This window comes from Physella acuta, unplaced genomic scaffold, assembly GCF_028476545.2.
Source record: "Physella acuta isolate Inbredline_101_S28 unplaced genomic scaffold, ASM2847654v3 ptg000760l, whole genome shotgun sequence".
NCBI lineage: Eukaryota > Metazoa > Mollusca > Gastropoda > Physidae > Physella > Physella acuta.
This window is the reverse complement of record NW_026732278.1, coordinates 478,680-503,458: the sequence shown is the minus strand read 5'-3', so window position 1 is coordinate 503,458 and position 24,779 is coordinate 478,680. Positions and strand designations below refer to the sequence as shown.

Genomic DNA, 24,779 nt, shown 5'->3' with positions numbered 1-24,779 from the left:
GTACTTGCCACACACACATTGACCTCTAATTATCACAGTCATATACTTAACTGCAACCTGGTGACATGAACGCAACCAGTTTACTTAACCCAACCAGTTTACCTAATCTACCCAACCAGTTCACCTAACCCAATTAGTTAACTTTTGATTATCAGCTGTTACCTCTACGTCACATGCCTTGGTCTAAAGTCTGTCTGCACTGTTTGTCTGTCTGCGCTGTTTGTCTGTATGACAGCTATCGCCACATGCGAGCAAACACACACACAAACACACACAAACACACACAAACACACACAAACGATCGGCGAGCTATTGACACTTTCTATTCACACCAGTTCAATCAAATGTTTATCGTCCGCAGATATGTGTCTGTGTGTGTGTATGTGTCTGTGTGTATGTGTGTGTTTGTGTTTTGCCGATATGGTCGTGCTGATAGAGATCCTTACAGATTGTTGTCAATTTCTCATCTCAATTAAGTCATTTTTATTAAGTCATTTTTATTAAGTCATTTTATTAAGTCATTTTATTAAGTCATTTTTTGTACACTTGATTGCAGTTTTTATGATAATAAACTAATTTCCGGTTCTATCCGGAACAAGATATGCTGGTTAAAGCAATAAAATATTAGCATAGCATTAGACTAATTAATTGGTCGAGGCACGTGAGATATTTAATTACATTTTTAGTTTACACAAATAAAGCTATAAAGTGTACCGAGATCGGCCATTTGATACTGTGTACAATAAATCTGATTAAATACATCGGCCATTTGATACTGTGTACAATAAATTTGATTAAATACATCGGCCATTTGATACTGTGTACAATAAATCTGATTAAATACATCGGCCATTTGATACTGTGTACAATAAATTTGATTAAATACATCGGCCATTTGATACTGTGTACAATAAATCTGATTAAATACAAGAGCACTTCACACTGCCAGTGGTTTTACTTTTCTGTTTATTTTACGCCAAATCTAAGCGGGGTAATTAAAATTATGAATGACACAGGGTTCTCTCCTTTACTACTTGTCTCCCCTTTTAATTCGCATTTCTAAAGGCTTTTGCGATTAACGAATGCAAACCAAGTTCTTTGTTCAAAAGTTCTTGAGACCAACGGTTCTTTTATACGTTTTCTATACGTTGATTTTGTCGACCAAACGGCGGAGCTGACCCAGCACTTCAAGACTGCACTAATCGTCTGCACACCTCGCCCCAACAGATTCACTATTCAAGGGAAATCACTCGCAAGTGACGAATCAATAACGCCGATATTTCTATTGACTGATCGGCCCTTGTTGACTGTGTATCCTGGGTTAAATGAAGACATTTATGTGTGGGGTTTTGTGGGAAATGTGTGTGGATTGTGTGTGTGGATGTGTGAACACAGAGGGAGAAATTTATTGCCACAAATAATTTAGTAAACATTTCGTGTGGATGTAGCGGATATTTACAGCTATGTAATGTAAGTGTAAGCAGTGTTAATATAATAGCTAGATTACACAGCTATATTATGTAAGTATAAGAAGTGTTAATATATTAGCTAGATTACACAGCTATGTTATGTAAATGTAAGAAGTGTTAATATATTAGCTAGATTACACAGCTATGTAATGTAAGTGTAAGAAGTTTTAGTATATTACCTAGATCACACAGCCATGTAATGTAAGTGTATGCAGTGTTAATATAATAACTAGATTACACAGCTATGTAATGTAACTGTAAGCAGTGTTAATATATTAGCTAGATTACACAGCTATGTAATGTAAGTGTAGGCAGTGTTAATATATTAGCTAGATTACACAGCTATGTAATGTAAGTGTAGGCAGTGTTAATATATTAGCTATTATACATAGCTGTGATGTAGTATTGAAATAGATCAATAATTGATTGATTCCTTATTGGCTGAACAAGTCAGTCGATATTTGGTTATTTGTTTCTTTGAATGATCTAAGTCGGATAGTGTATTGCTGCTCAGTCTCCACCCCTACCTACCACCCAGTGGCGTAGCGAGGTCGGGTGTCACCCGGTGCGACACTTAATGGTGTCATCCCCCAGATGCTTAGCGACCCTTCCCGGCGCCCGGGGACAAACTTTCAATTTTCGATTTGCACCCCTCCCCCCTCAAACTTTTGATTTGCACCCACTCCCTCAAACTTTCGATTTGCACCCCTCCCCCCTCCACCCTTGTCGGGACTTGTCAAATTTGCTCTTAAAAGACTTTTTAACACTCGAATTAATCACTTGGTTAAGTGGAATTATCATTTTTCTCTATATATTTTGCTATTTTTTTTGCCTTGGTGTCACCCCTCGCTACGCCACTGTTCTTACCCACCCCTGTCTTTCTGTTTTTCTTTCTCGCGTTAGGTCCCCTTCCCTTCCACCCCCTCCCACTCTGGACGTGTTAAGTCACGTGATGTTCAATTAAGAATCCTTTAAAGGGTTAGTTAATATCATTAACAAAATATCTATTAGGGGGCTAGTCAATATCAATTACCAATAAATACTTTAGAGGGTTAGTTTTAATATCATTAACAAACTACCAATAGATACTTTAAAGGGTTAGTTATAGTTATAGTGACCTTGTTAAAATGATTCTAGATCTCTCTATAAAAAATACACTGCAAATAAAGATCTAGATGTCTGCATAGGGGGCCTACATCTGTAGCCCTTGTTGTGAAGCTACTTGACGTACGACTTTTCCTAGCTGTTTCATGACATCTACTTTATTAAGATAAACCCTTAAAACACTTCAATCTTAACCCAAAATGAAATCCAAACACTAAACATAAACATCGAAGCTTAATTAAGGCTAGCCATTAACTGAACGCTAACACAAACTAAACTAGGACGGCGTGGTCAGAGGGTAGATCACATGACTACTACTCTGAAAGTCTCGAGTTCGACTGGGAATCTAAAAATAGACACCCTGTACCTAGACCCTGCCCTTAATTAATAAATCTAGACCCAAGTGAAAAAACTTTGTTAGCTGTATATTATCCATATTTATGTTTTAATAGCTACAAGCGTACGCTGTAAATATTTGTACGTTTATTTCAGATGACGTTTTCACATTTTAAACAATTATCTGACGTCACATGTTTATTTTTAAACTGACCAACAGTGAACTGCGCTGACCATTTGGTTGACGGACAAGGGAGAGAATAATTAAGGGAGGTAACAATGTCCCTTTTTAAAATGGAAATGTTAAAACTAGTTTAAAAATGAGTTTATGATAAATTAAAATTTATAATCTAGGATATCTACAAGCTAGGAACAAGAAATACAGCTTTAGAACCAACAAACTCAAAAATTAATTATCATTGAAATCTACACGAATTGATTTTATCAAACTATTTTTGATATTTTTTCCAGCACAAGATCACCATGTTGCCATCTAGCAGACCCTCCAGCAGATCACAGCCCACCCTACCCCCACTGTCTGTGGTCCCACCCCACGGGATCCTCCGGTCACCCAACAAACTGGAGCACGCGGGCCACGAGAAGCACAGCATCACCTTCCAGATGGCACCAGACCTCAGCAGCACGCAGCGACACCACAATACGGGGGGTCAAGGACGCAACCTTCAGAAAACATCCGGGTCATCTAACTGGACAGAGGTCAGCTTCAGTGACGCGAACAACAGAAGTGGCCAAAGTTCCAGAAAAGTCTCCATCAGTTCCGGGCTGTCCAAGAGTGGCTCCGAGTTCAGCCAGTACGAGTTCTACGAGCGCGCGCTGACCCACCGGATGTTGATCTCTGACGAGCGGAAGAAGAGACTCTCCAGGCACAAGTCGGGTGTGGCCTACAAAGGTCATGACCTTCAACTTCGGCCGGCTTTTTTCTCAACCTCCAGGACCAAAGAAAAGATAAATGTACGAGAGTCCAACCTAAATGTTAAAGTAAATCATTGTAGCGTTACAGCAAATGTTACAGTAAATCATAGTACTATTACAGCAAATGTTACAGTAAATCATAGTAGTGTTACATCAAATGTTACAGTGAATCATAGTAGTGTTACCTCAAATGTTACTGTAAATCATAGTAGTGTTACAGCCAATGTTACAGTAAATCATAGTAGTGTTACAGCAAATGTTACAGCAAATGTTACAGCAAATGTCACAATGAATCTACATTTGTTTGAATAACCTTAACTTACATCATATTGTTAGCAAGTTGTTTTTTTAACACCCGCCATCTTTGATCCAACTAGGACTGGATCCAGGGCGTCTACAAGGCCAAACTCCTGCAGACAGCTCTCCGGTACCCGGAACTGATGGACAGACTTCTGTCTTCCGGCATGTCCGGAACTATCAGCCGGAAGTCGTCAAGCGTTGACCCTTTACCAGACATAACTATGTCAAGGTCAGTGGTTTCTACTGTAAAACTTCTAGAAATCATTTTGGTTTAAATGTCTAAAAATATGGATGTCAGTATCTAAAGATCTGGATGGTAATATCTAAATCCATCGCTTATGATAAATGTATCTATGTACATATGTATGTACATATACTTGAATGTACACAAATCAACGTGTACACACAAATATGTATGAGGAGTACAAGGTATCGTGTTTCATTTTTTAAATGGTTGTCATATGTATGTGTATGTCATGGCAGAAGTTTGTTCTAATTCCCCAAACCTTTGTACATTTAGCGCCTCCACGTTGACAACCAAATCAACACACTTTGTTTCTATCTTGTGTATATACATTTATACATATGTTAATTTTAAGTACTCACTAAATGTAATCAAATACATACACCTGTATCTTTACTCAATACCTGTATTTTAACACAACACAAGTATTCAACACAACACAGGTAAATTTAGCACAACACCTTATATCAACACAGCACCTGTAAATTTTGTCAATTAGCTGTACATAACCTGTAACTTACCACACACCTGTAACTCACCACCTGTAATTGCCCTCACACCTGTATATCACCTGTAACTTACCAACCACCTGTATGTCACCTGTATATCATCTTATATCACCTGTATATCACAAGTATATCACCTGTATATCACCTGTATATCACCTGTATATCACCTGTATATCACCTGTATCTCACCTGTATCTCACCTGTATATCACCTGTATATCACCTGTATCTCACCTGTATATCACCTGTATATCACCCGTATATCACCTGTATATCACCTGTATATCACCTGTATCTCACCTGTATATCACCTGTATATCACCTGTATATCACCTGTATATCACCTGTATATCACCTGTATATCACCTGTATATCACCTGTATATCACCCGTATATCACCTGTATATCACCTGTATATCACCTGTATCTCACCTGTATCTCACCTGTATATCACCTGTATATCACCTGTATCTCACCTGTATATCACCTGTATATCACCCGTATATCACCTGTATATCACCCGTATATCACCTGTATATCACCTGTATATCACCTGTATATCACCCGTATATCACCTGTATATCACCTGTATATCACCCGTATATCACCTGTATATCACCTGTATATCACCTGTATATCACCTGTATATCACCTGTATATCACCTGTATATCACCTGTATATCACCTTATATCACCCGTATATCACCTGTATATCACCTGTATATCACCTGTATCTCACCTGTATATCACCTGTATATCACCTGTATATCACCTGTATATCACCTGTATATCACCTGTATATCACCTGTATATCACCTGTATATCACCCGTATATCACCTGTATATCACCTGTATATCACCTGTATCTCACCTGTATCTCACCTGTATATCACCTGTATATCACCTGTATCTCACCTGTATATCACCTGTATATCACCCGTATATCACCTGTATATCACCCGTATATCACCTGTATATCACCTGTATATCACCTGTATATCACCCGTATATCACCTGTATATCACCTGTATATCACCCGTATATCACCTGTATATCACCTGTATATCACCTGTATATCACCTGTATATCACCTGTATATCACCTGTATATTACCTGTATATCACCTGTATATCACCTGTATATCACCTGTACATCACCTGTACCTGCCCCAGGAAAAGTTCTCTGGTCACCAGACCTACAAGACGCGGGTCAGTGTTCTGGGAACCTCCGTCATACGATGGTCTAACAGAGGAGGAGGTTAGTGGTGGTTTAGTCGTGGTTTAGTCGTGGTTTAGTCGTGGTTTAGTCGTGGTTTAGTCGTGGTTTAGTCTTGGTTTAGTTGTGGTTTAGTCGTGGTTTAGTCGTGGTTTAGTCGTGGTTTAGTCGTGGTTTAGTCGTGGTTTAGTCGTGGTTTAGTCGTGGTTTAGTCGTGGTTTAGCCGTAGTGTAATCGTGGTTTAGTCGTGGTTTAGTCGTGGTTTAGTCGTGGTTTAGTCGTGGTTTTGTCATGGTTTAGTCGTGGTTTAGTCGTGGTTTAGTCGTGGTTTAGTCGTGGTTTAGTCGTGGTTTAGTCGTGGTTTAGTCGTGGTTTAGTCGTGGTTTAGTCGTGGTTTTGTCGTGGTTTAGTCGTGGTTTTGTCGTGGTTTAGTCGTGGTTTAGTCTTGGTTTAGTTGTGGTTTAGTCGTGGTTTAGTCTTGGTTTAGTCTTGGTTTAGTCTTGGTTTAGTTGTGGTTTAGTCGTGGTTTAGTCTTGGTTTAGTCTTGGTTTAGTCTTGGTTTAGTCTTGGTTTAGTCTTGGTTTAGTTGTGGTTTAGTCGTGGTTTAGTCTTGGTTTAGTCTTGGTTTAGTCTTGGTTTAGTTGTGGTTTAGTCGTGGTTTAGTCTTGGTTTAGTCTTGGTTTAGTCTTGGTTTAGTTGTGGTTTAGTCGTGGTTTAGTCTTGGTTTAGTCTTGGTTTAGTCTTGGTTTAGTTGTGGTTTAGTCGTGGTTTAGTCGTGGTTTTGTCGTGGTTTAGTCTTGGTTTAGTCTTGGTTTAGTCTTGGTTTAGTCTTGGTTTAGTTGTGGTTTAGTCGTGGTTTAGTCTTGGTTTAGTCTTGGTTTAGTCTTGGTTTAGTTGTGGTTTAGTCGTGGTTTAGTCTTGGTTTAGTCTTGGTTTAGTCTTGGTTTAGTTGTGGTTTAGTCGTGGTTTAGTCGTGGTTTAGTCGTGGTTTAGTCGTGGTTTAGTCGTGGTTTAGTCGTGGTTTAGTTGTGGTTTAGTCGTGGTTTAGTCGTTGTTTAGTCGTGGTTTAGTCGTGGTTTAGTCGTGGTTTAGTCGTGGTTTAGTCGTGGTTTAGTCATGGTTTAGTCGTGGTTTAGTCGTGGTTTAGTTGTGGTTTAGTCGTGGTTTAGTCGTGGTTTAGTCGTGGTTTAGTCGTGGTTTAGTCGTGGTTTAGTCGTGGTTTAGTCGTGGTTTAGTTGTGGTTTAGTCGTGGTTTAGTCGTGGTTTAGTCGTGGTTTAGTCGTGGTTTAGTCGTGGTTTAGTCGTGGTTTAGTCGTGGTTTAGTCGTGGTTTAGTCGTGGTTTTGTCGTGGTTTAGTCGTGGTTTAGTCGTGGTTTAGTCGTGGTTTAGTCGTGGTTTAGTCGTGGTTTAGTCGTGGTTTAGTCGTGGTTTAGTCGTGGTTTAGTCGTGGTTTAGTCGTGGTTTAGTCGTGGTTTAATCGTGGTTTAGTCGTGGTTTAGTCGTGGTTTAGTCGTGGTTTAGTCGTGGTTTAGTCGTGGTTTAGTCATGGTTTAGCCGTGGTTTAGTGTGGTTTAGTCGTGGTTTAGTCGTGGTTTAGTCGTGGTTTAATCGTGGTTTAGTCGTGGTTTAGTCGTGGTTTAGTCGTGATTTAGTCGTGATTTAGACGTAATTTAGACGTGGTTTAGACGTGATTTAGTGGTTAGCTAATGGTTGGTTTGTGGTTTACTAATTTGTGGGTTTAGTGGTTAATTGTTGGTATATAGGTTAGTTTAGTCATTGATTGAGAAGTAAGTTTCCAAATTGATCTAAATCATCTGGCACTAGCTGCAAGATTAAAACCTTGGTTATCTCTTTGCTGCAATAACAGAGACAGAGGAAAAGGGAAGTGCGGACGTTCCGCTGGTACGGTCGCATGATCAGGGCACTGTGCGGTCTCCTGATGGACATGAAGAAGATGAGCATCAGCAAGACCCAGCAGTCGGCGTACTCCGAGTTCCTGTACATCATGGCCGGACCCAAGACGCACGCCGGTCAGGAGGGGCACGGGGAGGAGTCGCAGTACGTCTTGTTTGACAAGTCCTGGTTCAACCGGAACAGAGCGGTGAGTCATGCGATGGACTGGGGGTGGGGACGGAGTGGGGATACAATTTCATTGTTAATTTTACTTAGACAAAATAGTAATACAGTTTTAAGCCGTTTTCGGTAGCTGTTGCGGAAAACCAGCGGAAATTCAAACTGTTCATCAACTACAAACGTCAAATGTTTTTTTGTTTTTTTTGGGTACGCCAAATACTGGTGAAGAGTGTTTTGAACCAACAAATAAAAAATGTTTAAGACACTTTAATTGAGCAATTAAAAAACACATTTAAAGATTGTACAACAAGAAAAACAAGTTTAAATGATTATATTATTGTTCTAAAAAAAGTATTTTTTTTTTAAAAATGTGGTCAAAGGGAGCTAACCAAATTTATTTTATTTAAATTTAGCCCAATAGGAGTTAATTTTCCATAAAAGCTTAAAATCATAACCAAATGAACAACGAAACAAAGTAACAGTCAAAGGGAATTAACAATGTTAATTAGTTTTAATAAGTACGAATTGAATTGTTTCCCTTGAAATGTAAATGTTACATTTTTAAATCCTGGTCAAAGAGAGATAACCAAATATTTCAAAAGTTACTTCCGCTGTATGAACAATTTTCTGTCAAAGTTGAATTTTGAAGATACTTTTAAAAAAACTCTACATGAAAAGAAATATATTCAAATAGAAAGGTTAAAAACACAATTTAAGAAGTATATAATTACTTATTTTCCTTTAAAAAAAATTGGTTTAAACTTAAATAATTATAGTCAAATCGGGTCTATCTTAGACTATATATATTCATTTAATTGACCCAACTCGAGTAAACTCTCGATAGATTTGTGTTTATTCTAATTTAATTTATGGTTTTTGTTTTCATTTTACTTTAGTTAAAATTTTGCCGTTTTAGATAACAAGGGAAGTAACCTTTGCTGGACTAAAAGTAGAAACAAATATTTGGTCATCTCCCTTTGACCACAAAGTGGAAGCATTTTTTTGGAACATTTTATATCAGGGGAAATAAATCAAACATTACTTAATTAAAAGTACGATTAATATTATTAACTCCCTTGGTCCGTTAATTTTACCTCACCGATTTTGAAAGGTATTTATAAAAAATAATCCAGTTTTCCCCTGTTAATTAATAAAAGCAGAAACTGCATTAAAATGATTGTCTCAAAGAAAACTAAATACTTTATTTGAATATTTTAATGCAGCAGTACTTTTTAGCGCAATTTCCATTCTGGAGAATTGCGTTTATTAACTCGTCATTTCTGGGAATGGATGGATGAATGAATTAATGAATGTATGGATGAATGTGTGTCCGGGCTTTAAGTCGTATCTCCTCCTCAACGAAGCAATATCGATGACTAGTTCCAAAAGCAATTATGTTAAGCAAGTTACGAGAATGAGCATAGGCCATAAAAATTCCGGGTTTCTTTCATGTATTTCCCGGAAAAGCCAAAAAACCTCGAAAAAAAATCAGTTTTTGTCCCATATCTCGGCAACCAGACCACTTAGCGACTTGAAACATGTACCAATCGATTCCTGCCATAATTTAGAACAATATTGCCGAAGAAAGTTTTCAAAAATATACTCTCGTTCGGTCACAAATTTTAAAATTACATAAACACCTACAAACCGATCGTTCTTCTAGCTTGAACGCACCCAAGCATTATACGTCAGAGCTATTTTTAGATAACATAAGGAAATTGCGCATAAATGTCACTAGACTTTTTTAATTAACTTGTTTTCTAATTGCCAAATATATTTTAAAACTTATTTTTAAATGATAATATTCAAATGAACGAAGCACTGTAACACGTAGGGAATTTATTTTGTTCTCATCTCAGAAATATAAAACAGTATACGTTTAAATTCCCAAAAAATGTATACAAAAACATTTTTTTTTTCTCCTTATAAACATTTTGTCAATATGGGAGAAAGCAGCTTTTCCTTTTGAATTAAACGGATTAGCTGTAAACTAGAATTGATAAATTATAAATTTTAATGTTCCATTCATAAAAAATGTTTTATCTCATCTACTAACATACAAACCATATGGAATATGTTTTTATTTTTCAGTGGTCAAGGATGCCTGAATGGGCGCAGGCTGTGATGCAATTACCACCAGACGAAAGGACAAGAGATCAAATCCACCATTTGAAGCAACTGCTGATGACAATGAGAGGTTTCCGGGACAACTTGACGGATGAAATGCGAGACAAAATGTGTCAAGTTGTCAGATATACCAAGTATAAATGTCTTGTTTTCTAATGTGGTGTAGCTGGTTGTTATTTAACTGTGTTGGGTTCACTTTGATGGTACATGACGTAGCTAATGGCTGACCGACCACTTTGATGGTCCATGACGTAGCTAATGGCTGACCGACCACTTTGATGGTCCATGACGTAGCTAATGGCTGACCGATCACTTTGAGGCGTACATGACGTAGCTAATGGCTGACCGACCACTTTGATGGTCCATGACGTAGCTAATGGCTGACCGATCACTTTGAGGCGTACATGACGTAGCTAACGGCTGACCGATCACTTTGAGGCGTACATGACGTAGCTAATGGCTGACCGATCACTTTGATGGTCGATGACGTAGCTAATGGCTGACCGATCACTTTGATGGTCGATGACGTAGCTAATGGCTGACCGATCACTTTGATGGTCGATGACGTAGCTAATGGCTGACCGATCACTTTGATGGTCGATGACGTAGCTAATGGCTGACCGATCACTTTGATGGTCGATGACGTAGCTAATGGCTGACCGATCACTTTTAGGCGTACATGACGTAGCTAACGGCTGACCGATCCTCCCCAGGTGCGACAAGGGGCGGGTCGTGTTGAGACAAGGACACCTGGGCTTCGACTTCTACTACATCTTCTCCGGCTCCGTCTTTGTACAGATCGACCTTTACGACGAGAAGTCCGACACGACCTACTCAAATGTGGAAAACGTGCTCAGAAGTGGGGAAGGGTTTGGGGTAAGTTCAATGGTAAAGTTTTGGGTAAGTTCAATGGTAAAGTTTTAGGTAAGAGGTGAGGTAGTTTGGGGTGAGAGTTTGGGTAAACTCTAAAGTTTATATTTCAGTGGTAAGGTACTCCAGTGTAGTTCGATATCCAAATATCGAAGAAATCAAAAGTAGTTTTTAATAAAGTTTCTGATAAATGGTCAGATTTTAACAGGGGTTGGATTTTAAGATTTGTCAAATTTTAGCATGAACACTGCAATTTTGGCCTTCGTTATTTTTAGTCCTTTTATAACAAGCATTGAGTCCCAGTATAGGAACATTGCCTTAATTTACTCATCAAATGAGAACACATACACCTACCAAAAAGGTAATCTTCAGGTAATTGCCGTCCAGGTTACCTGAATCCATCATAAAATACGTCATCACAAGGTGTTTGTAACAAAAAAGTGTCCATTTTTAATCGTATGCCAAAAACAACTTGACATAGAATTTATCTTAGCACTCGCCGAGCCTCGTCCAACTAGGACATTCCTGCCTCTCAGCTATCTAAGCCGTTAGTGCCATACTATCTCAATTAATTATTGCATGGTCATTCTTTTCCATGAATTATTACTCTTTAATCGTTGTCCATTCATTATAACCCATTAATTATAACTAGGGTTTATTCAAGGCATCTCTTCGGGAAGGGTGGGGGGGGTTCAGAGCCCCGAAGAACGTCTACCCCGCCCTTCGAACGAAATTTAATTTATATAGAAAATATATACTTTATCCAGTGTCTGCCCCACCCCTCCCCGGAAATTTTAGTCCACCCCCCCCCCCCCGAAAATTCCATGATGACTACTACATTTTTATCAGCTCACAAGCTGTGCGTGCAGGAAACATTTTATTTTCGATCCCCCCCCCCCCCCCCCCCCCACACCTCTCTATCTTCCACCCACGCAAACAACTTCTCTCTTGTAACAGTAGAAAAATAAATCAGCAAATCTTGCGAATGACGTCATTTTCACGATCGCCGTCCCGCCATTTATCAGCGGTGCCTGCAGTTTTCCATTTCCTGTTTTCGGAATGTGCCGTCTGCCAGCCCGCCCCTGTCGTCTGCTCTCGTTATCTTCAAGTCGCAAAACATACCCGGATGTTGAATAAATTATGTTAATCTTTCCATACATTCATGTCAAATAAACAAAACAAAATATCTCCATTTAGGGATCGTCCAAATCACGATTTCTTCTTTGGTGATTTTTAAAATTTTTCCTCCCCCACACATCGTCACAGTGTGTTACCCCCACCCCCACCTATTAATATACACTTTATGAACAATCACTCCACTTGTCACACAGAGCCCTCCACTTCTCACTTGGAGAGTGACGTCATTTATGCCCCCTCCCCCTTACCACTTTTAGAAATGACCAAAAGTCTACCGGAGAAAACATGATCGGCTGCAGAATTTCTCACCAGCTTCTAGCTCACACATCGCTTTAAGTTATAGCATTCCAATACAGCGTCTGCTTTTGGACGGATAAAAATAGAACGATTCGTGTCTGACAACCCAGGCTTGACATAAAATCTGGCTATGCGATACACTAAGAATACATTTTGCTTGACTGTTTGGGATGCATGACGTCATCATACCGATGAGATGAATTAATTAGTTCTAAAAATTCTGCTAGATTTGCTGAATTTCTATTTGTGAATAAAATCGTTGCTAAGTAAACAATGCAATAACCACGCGAAGCTAGAAAAACAGAAAGATATTGATTACAATTTTTCAAATTAGAATTAATTTAGTTTTGACATCCCAAGGACGGCAAGTAAGAAGATCAATATCTCAATCTTGACATCAAACTTGTGTCTACAGGAAATCTTGATATCAAACTTGTGTCTGCAGGAAATCTTGATATCAAATTTGTGTCTACAGGAAATCTTGATATCAAACTTGTGTCTTTAAAAAATCTTGATATCAAACTTATGTCTACAGGAAATCTTGATATCAAACTTGTCTATAAAAAATCTTGATATCAAACTTGTGTCTACAGGAAATCTTGATATTTAACTTTTGTCTGCAGGAAATCCTGATATAAAACTTGTGTCTTTAAAAAATCTTGATATCAAACTTGTGTCTACAGGAAATCTTGATATTAAACTTGTGTCTACAGGAAATCTTGATATCAAACTTGTGTCTTTAAAAAATCTTGATACCAAACTTGTGTCTACAGGAAATCTTGATATCAAACTTGTGTCTTTAAAAAACCTTGATATCAAACTTGTGTCTTTAAAAAACCTTGATATCAAACTTGTGTCTTTAAAAAATCTTGATATCAAACTTGTGTCTACATGAAATCTTGATATCAAACTTCTGTCTTTAAAAAAATCTTGATATCAAACTTGTGTCTTTAAAAAATCTTGATACCAAACTTGTGTCTACAGGAAATCTTGATACCAAACTTGTGTCTTTAAAAAACCTTGATATCAAACTTGTGTCTTTAAAAAATCATGATATCAAACTTGTGTCTACAGGAAATCTTGATATCAAACTTGTGTCTGTAAAAAAACTTGATATCAAACTTGTGTCTTTAAAAAATCTTGATATCAAACTTGTGTCTGTAAAAAAACTTGATATCAAACTTGTGTCTTTAAAAAATTTTGATATCAAACTTGTGTCTGTAAAAAAACTTGATATCAAACTTGTGTCTTTAAAAAATCTTGATATCAAACTTGTGTCTGTAAAAAAACTTGATATCAAACTTGTGTCTTTAAAAAAATCTTGATATCAAACTTGTGTCTGTAAAAAAACTTGATATCAAACTTGTGTCTTTAAAAAAATCTTGATATCAAACTTGTGTCTTAAAAAAATCTTTATATCAAACTTGTGTCTTTAAAAATCTTGATATCAAACCTGTGTCTGCAGGAAATCGCCCTGCTGGGGGACGGCCGCCGGACGGCGTCTGTTATCTGCAAGGAACCGACGGAGCTGTGCCAGATCGACAAGGTGACCTTCCTGGAGATCTGCCCGGTCATGTTCAACCAGCAGCTCCAGGACAAGATCAGCTTCGCCAGGTGACTATCACGTGACTAGGCTTTGCCAGGTGACTATCACGTGACCTTCGCCAGGTGACTATCACGTGACTAGGCTTTGCCAGGTAACTAGCACGTGACTAGGCTTTGCCAGGTGACTATCACGTGACTAGGCTTTGCCAGGTGACTATCACGTGACCTGAGGCGGGTGACTATCACGTGACCTGTGCCATGTCACTATTACGTGACCTTTGCCGGGGGCTATCACATTTCCTTAGGCGGGTGACTATCACGTGACTTTTGCCAGGTGACTTTTACGTGACTATGCTTTGCCGGGGGGGGGAGGGGGAGTGACTATCACGTGATCGGGTTATACAAAATGACTATCACGTGACCCAACTTTGCCGGGTGACTATCACGTGACTAAAAGAGGATAATCATATAGATGAGTTGATTAAGTCTTATTATATACCGTCCCTATGACCTTATATATCGTCCGTATGACCTTATATAACGTCCCTGTGACCGTATATAGCGCCCCTATCACCTTATATAGCGTCCCTATGACCTTTAATAACGTCCCTATGACCTTATATAGCGTCCCTATGACTTTATATAGCGTCCATATGATCTTATATAACGTCCCTATGACCTTATATAACGTCCCTATGATCTTATATAGCGTCCATATGATCTTATATAGCGTCCCTATGACGTTATATAGCGTTCCTATCACCTTATATAACGTCCTTGTGACCTTATATAAACGGATGTGCGCTTATACAAATGGTTGTGTTTTTGTAGTGTAAAGTGCCCCTAAGTGTGTCACACAATGACTTAGTTACCTTGTCCGTGTTTTGTGGCTGGTTTATGTCATTTCACTTCCTTCTTTAGTGCAACTAGCATTGAAGTAAATGACGTTAATTAATGGGTTGTGCTAATAAGTTGTTTTTTTATCAGACCGATAAATCTACCTTAAATTAATCATAACCTTAACCCTATACCCTAACGTGTATATTGACAAACCTAAGGACATTATTTGGGCCCAGCTCAGAGGTCCCCACTCCCCCATCCCCCCCCCCCCACAACCGCCCATCCCCCCCCCCCCCCCCCCATCAGAAAAGAGCCTGTAGCCACAACTTGTGTATTATCTGCAGCAAATTCCCGCTGTTTGAGACCTGGGACCCTGAGCACCTGAAGAGACTCTGTTTCCTGTCGCAGGTTTTGGACGTCCCACACTCGACTGTCGTCGAATCTGATTGGTCAAAAGCGAACTATGCGTACTTCGTCATGAAAGTAAGTGAAACCTCCATACATTTTACTGCACAAAATTACAAGGCATTTCGCTCGAGAAATATGATTTTACTTTTTTAATTGGACATGAAATGAATAGTTGTAATATAAAGAGGAGCAAGTAGAATAGCTTAGAAACAGGAGCAAGTAGAATAGCTTAGTTTACTGGTGACGTCATCACTCCCCAGGGGCGGCTATCCATGCTGAAAGAGTTTGATGTCTCAGATCTCGTGACGAGTGAGACAAGGGGCAGAACTCACCGGGTGAAGAAAGAAAACAGCAAGTCGCTAGCCAGGTGCTCACAGTTCGCTCATGTTGGCATGCTGCATCACGGGGACTGCACGGTTAGTCCTGTAGGACAGTAGGACATTAGGACAGTAGGGCATTAGAACATTAGGATATAAGGACATTACGACGGTAGGACATTAGAACATTAGGATATAAGGACATTACGACGGTAGGACATTAGAACATTAGGATATAAAGACATTACGATTGTAGGACATTAGAACATTAGGACGTTAGGACATTAGGACAGTAGGACATTAGGACATAAAGACATAAGGACAGTAGGACGGTATGACATTAGGACATAAAAACATAAGGACAGTAGGACGGTAGGACATTTGGAATTTAGGACTTTAGGAAATTAGGATATAAAGACAGTAGAACATTAGGACATTAGGACGGTAGGACATTACAACATGAAGTCACAATGGTTGAGTGAGGGTAGTTTAGCCTGTATGTTCGTTTTTTGTGAGGTTATTTGTGTGAGGTGGGGGGTACGGCAACGGTCGAGTTACGCCCTTTGTATACTTAAGAAAATAGAAATTAACAGTGACACGTCCTATACATTATTAAAACTATGAAGACTTCCAATAACTGTTTTTATCAGCGCTACAGATATACATGTATGTTAAATACTAGCAGAGTTTAATTAAAGTTATAATTGAACATTGGCTGAACTGTGACCTTTGAACTGCTGACGTCATCCGTACAGAACCTCTCCGTGCTGTCGATGAAGCCGCCAAAAGACATGACACGGATCACGCTGGTGAGTGACGGTGTCCGTCTCTTCAGGGTCGCTGTCCGAACCTTCCTCAGGATCTCGCCCAGAAAGTCTTCTGAGGAGTACCTCAAGAAGGTCTACAAGCCCAGAGAGTGAGTTGGTCGTTGTGTGGGCTGTTGTGTGGGCTGGTGTGTGGGTTGTTGTGTGGGTCGTTTTGTGGGCTGTTGTGTGGGCTGTTGTGTGGTTTGTTGTGTGGGGTGTTGTGTGGGTTGCTGTGTGGGTCGTTGTGTGGGTTGTTGTGTGGGCTGTTGTGTGGGCTGGTGTGTGGGTCGTTCTGTGGGGTGTTGTGTGGGTTGCTGTGTGGGCTGTTGTCTGGGCTGGTGTGTGGGCTGTTGTGTGGTTTGTTGTGTGGTTTGTTGTGTGGACTGTTATGTGTGCCGCGCCCTGCTCAGTTCCCTATGGGGATTCTTTGGCTTTTTTTCCCATCTACACTAAAATAACGCTTTTAAAATAACCCATGAATTTTGTATATTAAAATGACAGATTGGGTAGGTAATATGATGCCTGCATTGTCGAGGGTCAATGGTGTGTAGTGGGTGGTCAAGTTTATATCACACAGTTCCCCACTCATTAGGACTTAGCTGAATTACCAAATAATTAATTAATTAAAGCATATCTAAACATTAATTGCTGAAACTATGAAGTTTGTAGCCATATTGTAATCCCAGAACACCTCATTCCCTTTTCTTCAGGTTTCCGACAGAAGAGGAGCTAAGAGCTCATTACCTTGAAGATTTAAGCTGGTCGGAGTTTAAAAAGAATATTATCAATATACATCGTCTTCAACGGCTAGGGCAGGTCATCGCGTCCATACCGGCAACTCTCAAAGGCTCAAGTGGCTGGGCACGATGGCCAGGATACATCGTCGTGCCTAAAGCCAAAAAAGTATTTGGTTTAGTTTGTAAAATAGCCAACATTTTTCTTTTGTGTGGAATTTGTATTTGACAGAGTGACATTAGTGCACTAATGTCAAAATTAACATAAATTTATTTATGTTCTTCTAATCCACAGCCTACAGAAGAGGACGAACTTACCTCGGATGGCGAGGACGGCGATGATGTTGATGATGACAATGTGAATCTCCCAGAGAACGACGACACTACCCTGATGACCACTCGCACGTCATCACCTGGTCCATTCGTTGATACAGAAACCCACCTGGCAGTGGTCAACGACCGGACACTCAACATGCGGCCATTCAACACCAACTCCCTGACCAGCTGGAGGAAAAACCTGGACCCTTCGACCAGTTATTTCGTTGGGGACCACATTTTTACGTCATAGTTCTGGGATTTCGTTGGGACCACATTTTTACGTCATAGTTCTGGGATTTCGTTGGGACCACATTTTTACGTCATAGTTCTGGGATTTCGTTGGGACCACAATTTTACGTCATAGTTCTGGGATTTCGTTGGGACCACATTTTTACGTCATAGTTCTGGGATTTCGTTGGGGACCACATTTTTACGTCATAGTTCTGGGATTTTGTTGGGGACCACATTTTTACGTCATAGTTCTGGGATTTTGTTGGGGTTGCAGTTCTGGACTATTTGGTTCCATATTTGTTTTGTTTCTAGAATCTCTCCAACAATTCCTGTTTTAACTATGAAAGAGCTTTGTTGCCGAAGACTTTAAGTGAGTTTGGAACAAAGGTCAATTAAATTCTCTGTTTAAGCAGATGTGGATAGACAATTGTGAAAGTCTAATGTTTGATTTGATACTAAGACACGAATTTACTGTGATACTAAGACACGAATTTATTGTTATACTAAGACACGAATTTACTGTGATACTAAGACAAGAATTTACTGCGATACTAAGACATGAGTTTACTGTGATACTAATGTAAGCCCTGCTAGGGGGGGATACCTAATATCTACCCTTCTAGGCTTATCTAACTAACTACTGTCCGGTCAGTGCAAGCCCGGATAAACCCAGACTGGTTAATAACCTAACCTTAGTCTAAAATAAAAAAAAACTACTAAAATAAAACAAAAAAACTTAAACAATATAATAAAATTTATTTAACAAAATAATAAATATGGAACCAAAAGTTATTATAAAAAAACCAGAATCTAGATCTAGACAAAATAAAACACTCAAGACATACAAAACAAACAGAACTCAACGAAACAAAACACCCAATTTCGGACCACCGTCCTAGAAAGAGGAAAAATAAGACAAATCAATTTAAATGTAAAAAAAGTTATACACAAAGCAGTAAGCTGATACAATTGTCAGCCTAAACAAGAGGCTCTCATAAATGAAAGTAAAATCTACAATAATCCATGACTAAACCCAGGCCATCGTGCTACCACGTGGTCTGGATAAAACAAACATTGAAACTTCTCAAAGTCAAGACTAAATAGATCTAGTATATAGATCTAGTCACTTTGTATACAAAATAAACAAACAAAAATATGGAAAACATAATAAAACCGTATAAAAATAGCTCTACGTTACCATACACCATATAAATGTGTTACAGAAACACTTAACACACAGGCCTCGACATTCCCGCTGAATGTCCCTCCCTGTCGACACACCACATTCACGAACAAAGAAACCAATACTACGAACAAAGAAACCAATACTACGCACAAGAAAATAGTCCCTAATACAATAATAAGTAACATTCAGGACTTAAAGCAAAGTGGAGCCACACTCCAAAACAAAGTTTGCATAAATAATAACATTAAAATATAAACAAGACACAATAACCAGGCTACAAACCATTGTAAAATCAAAATCATATCAGCGCCATAATAGCGGACTACTTAACTAAAAACCACAACAATCCTCAAAGGAACATAAAAAGCGACATTCGCCTTCTTAGTTACAAATAATTATAATAACAGATAAACACACTCCAGCCGCTCACACTAAGACAAGAATTTATTGTGATACTAAAACAAGGATTTGATACTAAGACACGAATTTACTGTGATATTAAGACATGAATTTACTGTGATACTAAGACATGTATTTACTTTAATACTAAGACAAACGTCTAATATAATACGTTTTTAATTTGATACTTAGACATATGTCTCATTTGCTACAAAGAAAGATATTTACTGCGAAACTTAGACAAATGTCTAATATAATACTAAGACAAATGTTAGATTGGCTAGGAACGTCTTCCCTTTTATTATTAAATGTACGAGGACTTTACTTCAGTCCTTTTGCTTAGTTGAAATGTTGAACGAGTTTGTCGTATATAGCAAATGTTGAATTTTTTACATTAAATATTCATCTTTTTACGTGAGTGTGTTGTTATTTAATCATTTAAAAAAAAATTAAAAAAAACAAAAACAAATAGCAATGGTTACAATCAAATAGTTTCAACTATTTTCATCATCTTTTCCGTTCATGCCCAAGTCACATGACTACATACGAAAATGTGGTCAGCTGGTCAGGACTATATTCAGCCGCCTTTGTTTTCTCTAACTGCCTACTCTTCAGAGATTCGTGAAGTCAGGAACATTCTACTGACTTGAACCCGAATTCGAAACTGTCGGGTTAGCAGTCTTGCTCTCTACCGCTAGGCCACACGGAATTTATCTTTATCATCAGTGGCAGAAATGGGGAAAAACAACTTACGTTTTTCCTACGTTTCGTTTTTTACTAAAGTAATCATAACAAAGTGTGTGGTGCAACCTACGCGATCACCGTAGACTGCAAGAAACACACACACACACACATATATATATATATATATATATATATATATATATATATATATATATATATATATAATGAAAATATGTCTATGTGTCTGTCAGTCTGTTAGTCTGTGGGTTTGTCTTTTATGTATTACTACATCTTTTATATGATCGCCATGAAACTTTGGAAAATTGTTGAAAAATAACACTGAGGAGGTTTCTGCGATTAAAAAAAATCCGGAGAGGGGCGCTCCAGCAGGGTGCGATTCGGCGCCCAAATTCGCCAGCAGCTATCTAGCACCTGGGATCTTTTTATTGGGCGTCCTGCGGGGATGCCACTTGATTTAACGAACAAACTGTATCAGCAGCGTCCGACGGCCCATTTACTTTGTACAAATATACTAACAGCTCATATAGATTTTATATGGTATGAAAATATAATTAATTATTTAATTTACAAGACATGGTCATAAGGAAAAATTTACCATTTTGAAATTACACCAGCAAAAGAATAGAAGTTTAGTTTGTTCAATGTGCACTAGAATAGAATAGAACTCATGTTTCCTTATCATATCAGTCTAGTTACTCTAGTATTATTGCTACAGCTGAATGTTTTCTGATAACACATGAACAATAAAGTCCCGCGTCCAGATATTGGAGGTCAACCAAAATTTGAGAGTAATTCAAGAATAAAATCATTTATATGAAATTTCGTCTACTCAACTGAAATTCTATTGAAGTTATCGATTTCCCAAAGATATTAGAGTTGAGTGCCACTTCTTGTTACTAAAAATCGTTGCAAAATTGATAAAAAGCCTTCGCATACCTATATTAATAGCTATATTTTAAAGTTGGTCGATCTAACTAAAAAAGTACTCAAATTATAGGCTTTTGAGAAACCGGAAGTGGAATAAGTACCACTTCCTGTTACCGGAAATCGCCCAAACGTTAAAAGAAAATTACAAATTATGTATGAAATATGGTCTACATTACCAAAACGGTACACAAGTTATCATGTTTACAGACACACACACGCACTTAGAGAGAAAGAGAGAGAGAGAGAGAGAGAGAGGATTGAAAAAGAAAGTTTTTTTTCCAGCTCCGGAAGGTTATAAAATGTCAAAATGTGTCAAAATCTTGATTTAGATTTTTGCACGATTACAATGCATAGTTTTTACTCAGCATACGATAAAGCGGGGAAGCGTAAAACGATGAAAACTGTCAAAATCTCATTTAATGTGTGTGCACGATTACAATACTTTCTCTACACTCCGTAAGTAAAAATTACACATGAGAGGAAATGTATTCTCTCCTTCACTGTATGTAGCAAGTATTCACGATGAATTAAACTTTCTTGTGATGTGGTGTATATAGTTTATAAACATGTGACACTGCTAGCAGTTCAAGCTTTTGTCCATTTGTGTCTACATAATTATCTCAGCTAGCGAGCATTTTCTGCATCTGTTAATTGAAAGATATATAAATAACACGAGCTGACCCGCGACATTGTATACGCCGCCATCTAGTTGTTTTATTTTTCTGCTTATCAGCAATTCATAATTTGTGAATTCAACATTGACATTTCAAGGGTTACTTTGAAGTAATTAATTTAATAATTACATAACTGTTTTTCTTTGTTTTGTTAATTAACCTTAGAACAATTCGGCATTCTAGGATATTGAAGTCGCGGGTCACTTGGCTTTTATAAAAATGGGTCGCCAGATAAATAAGTTGGAACTAATAGATAAACAGTGTTTCATTATAAAGAGAATAATTTTTAGTACGTATATAAAAACTTGTTATTGTGAACTTTTATAAATATTTGCATATTTTTTGGGTGATGATGACCTAATTAAAATGTGTCCCATAACTATTTATATATTTAGCACAAACAACCTGCGACCGATCATTCAAGTAGACAACTGAAATAAGTATTGAGGTCATTGATCCAACAAACATTTCATTCATCGAAAACAAACATCAATAAAAATCTATTTTCTACAAACCCTCTGTCTAAACTAATTATTTTTAAACTACACGCAAAGTTATTTGTTTAAACTAATTACTTTTAATCAGAGGCGTATCCAGGTTTTCGTTGTAGGGGGAGCGAAATGAGCAAAAAAAGGCGCCGAATTTTTAGCACGTTCTATATACATGTATTATATGTATATATATATATATATATATATATATATATATATATATATATATATATATATATATATATATATATATATATATATATATATATATATAAGTTTCCAAAAAGGCGCCACTTGGCTGAAAATGGCCAGAGGGGGAGCGGCCGCTCCCCCTGCTCCCCCCCCCCCTGCGTACGCTACTGCTTTTAATCTAAATGTATCGTCCCCAGTTTGGCTACATCAATGACGCCATAGGCCGAGTAAAAATGTTAGGATTAATCTACCTGAAGTATTAAATGACTTGAGTCTATTCCTGTAATTAATGATGGGATTATACTATACTCACCAGATCAGGTGACTTTACAACCATTAAAATCTTGTTTGAAGGGGGCTTTGTAAAAAAAATATACTGAAAGCAAATCGACAGAAGATATTCGATATTATTTTAATTGTGTGATGACGTTTTTAAATTGCGTGAATGCAGAGGCGTAGCGAAAAGGGGGGGGGTACATATGTCTCCGGGCGCCGACCTTAGTGGGCGCCAAAATGGGTTGGAAAAACAAATTAATATCTCATTTTAGGTGCAGTTTTGCATTATAAATATAAAAAATAAAATATATGGGGGGGGGGGGGGAGGGTTCAAATTGAAAATCGAAAGGTTGTTCCCGAGGGGGCGCCAAATTGAAAGTTTATCCCCGGGCGCCGGGAAGGGTCACTACGCCTCTGCGTGAATGGCAGCGTAAGCTATCGCTAATAGGGATCTAAAGTTAGAGATCTAATGATAGCGATCTAATGTTAGAAATCTAACTTGAATGAATCTCTCCGTTTCTTTGAGTACATATTTGCGTTCGTATAACAAAACAGCCGAACTTTTATTTTCAGCCATTTTAAATATGGAATGTAACAATCGTCATAACAGCCTAGATTGCTGTGAAGACATTAGCTGAAGAGCCTAAATCCACCACCGCGTCTCCCGAGGATTATCAGATTTGATGCCAATAAAATGTCTCCTCCACATCCGGTAGATAATTTTGCTTGTCACGCTCAGAGATTGTCAAGTCGCCATATTTGGTCAAACAAGTTTTCAGTCGGTTTATTTTTATTTTCTATTTGTATAGCAATTAGTGTCAGCTAATTAGATATTTTTAGCGTGGCGAAAACCAGAGGCGTAGAATGAATGTTTGTCAAGTCTGAAAACATTTGTGGGGCTGAGGTTAACTAGGCATGCAGTGTTAGAATTTAGCCCGCTATTTATAAAGGACAAGAAATAGGAATGTCATTGTAGTTGTAATACTACTTGTTTTATTCAGCGCCCTGTTTAACCCACCTCCCACCTTGGGTGCCAACAGCCCCATAGTTCACCACAGCCCAATATCACACAGCCCCCCCCCCCTAGTACAGAGTCCCTCCCCTAGCACCCAGCCCCTCCCCCTAGCACACAACCCCTCCCCCTAGCACACAGCCCCTCCCCCTAGCTCAGAACCCCTCCCCTAGCACAGAACCCCTCCCCCTAGCATACAGCCCCTCCCCCTAGCACACAGCCCCTCCCCCTAGCACACAGCCCCTCCCCCTAGCACAGAACCCCTCCCCCTAGCACAGAACCCCTCCCCCTAGCACAGAACCCCTCCCCCTAGCACACAGCCCCTCCCCCTAGCACACAGCCCCTCCCCCTAGCACACAACCCCTCCCCCTAGCACACAGCCCCTCCCCCTAGCACACAGCCCCTCCCCCAAGCACACAGCCCCTCCCCTTAGCACACAGCCCCACCCCCAAGCACACAGCCCCTCCCCTTAGCACACAGCCCCTCCCCTTAGCACACAGCCCCTCCCCCTAGCACACAACTTTCTCTCCAACCCATAGCTTCCTAGCCTACAGAGGCGCTCAGAACCATTAGCCTACCTCCTACTTTAGGTGACCACATAATATTTTGACGGTCCCATTTGTGTGACCTGCAATTTTTTTTGGGTGTACTTTATTCTTTATTAATTATGACGATTACTTTTTTATTCTAATTTACAACTTTTGGCATTAATCAACATGCCGAGGACGCCCATATTTCCCACTGCACCATTAAAAATTCACCCAAGCTCCCCAAAGCCCTCCTTTCGGTGCCTCGTACTTTTCACAAATAAACACGTGTTTACAGATGTACGCCCATGATCTATGTTAAAACATTTTTTTTACATAAGAAGAAAAAAAAATCACTGTTCGCTAACGCCCACGCACTCAACAAGGGTGGATGGGGGGGTGGACGAGGGGGTGGACGAGGGGGTGGGAGTCTGCTGCTAGTGAGATTACCACGTCACCGTGTTAGTATATTACAGGGCGTGCGGAGCGCGTGCGTCTGACCACAGGTCGGGCGGCCCACAATTCTCACCTTACTGTCGTCAGACGTCACATCGACAGTGTCTCGTCAGGTCCGTGGT

General features: G+C 39.0%; 1 protein-coding gene across 2 annotated transcripts; it reads left to right on the top strand.

Annotated features, from left to right (window-relative positions):
* The first annotated feature begins 1,346 nt into the window (after positions 1-1,346).
* On the top strand, positions 1,347-19,791 carry LOC131950422 (uncharacterized). 2 transcript variants are annotated; one of them, XM_059312561.1, is made up of 15 exons: positions 1,347-1,470; positions 3,066-3,182; positions 3,381-3,881; positions 4,220-4,371; positions 6,067-6,151; positions 7,977-8,210; positions 10,274-10,443; positions 11,023-11,185; positions 14,079-14,227; positions 15,343-15,481; positions 15,667-15,822; positions 16,479-16,639; positions 17,240-17,432; positions 17,559-18,392; positions 19,435-19,791. In XM_059312561.1, the coding sequence occupies exons 3-14, from the start codon at positions 3,393-3,395 to the stop codon at positions 17,829-17,831; spliced, it is 2,364 nt and encodes a 787-aa protein (XP_059168544.1). In that variant the 5' UTR covers positions 1,347-1,470; positions 3,066-3,182; positions 3,381-3,392; the 3' UTR covers positions 17,832-18,392; positions 19,435-19,791. The 2 variants fall into 2 exon arrangements, with proteins under 2 accessions (XP_059168544.1, XP_059168545.1); XM_059312562.1 differs by lacking the exon at positions 1,347-1,470 and adding an exon at positions 1,784-1,820.
* Positions 19,792-24,779: the final 4,988 nt, after the last annotated feature.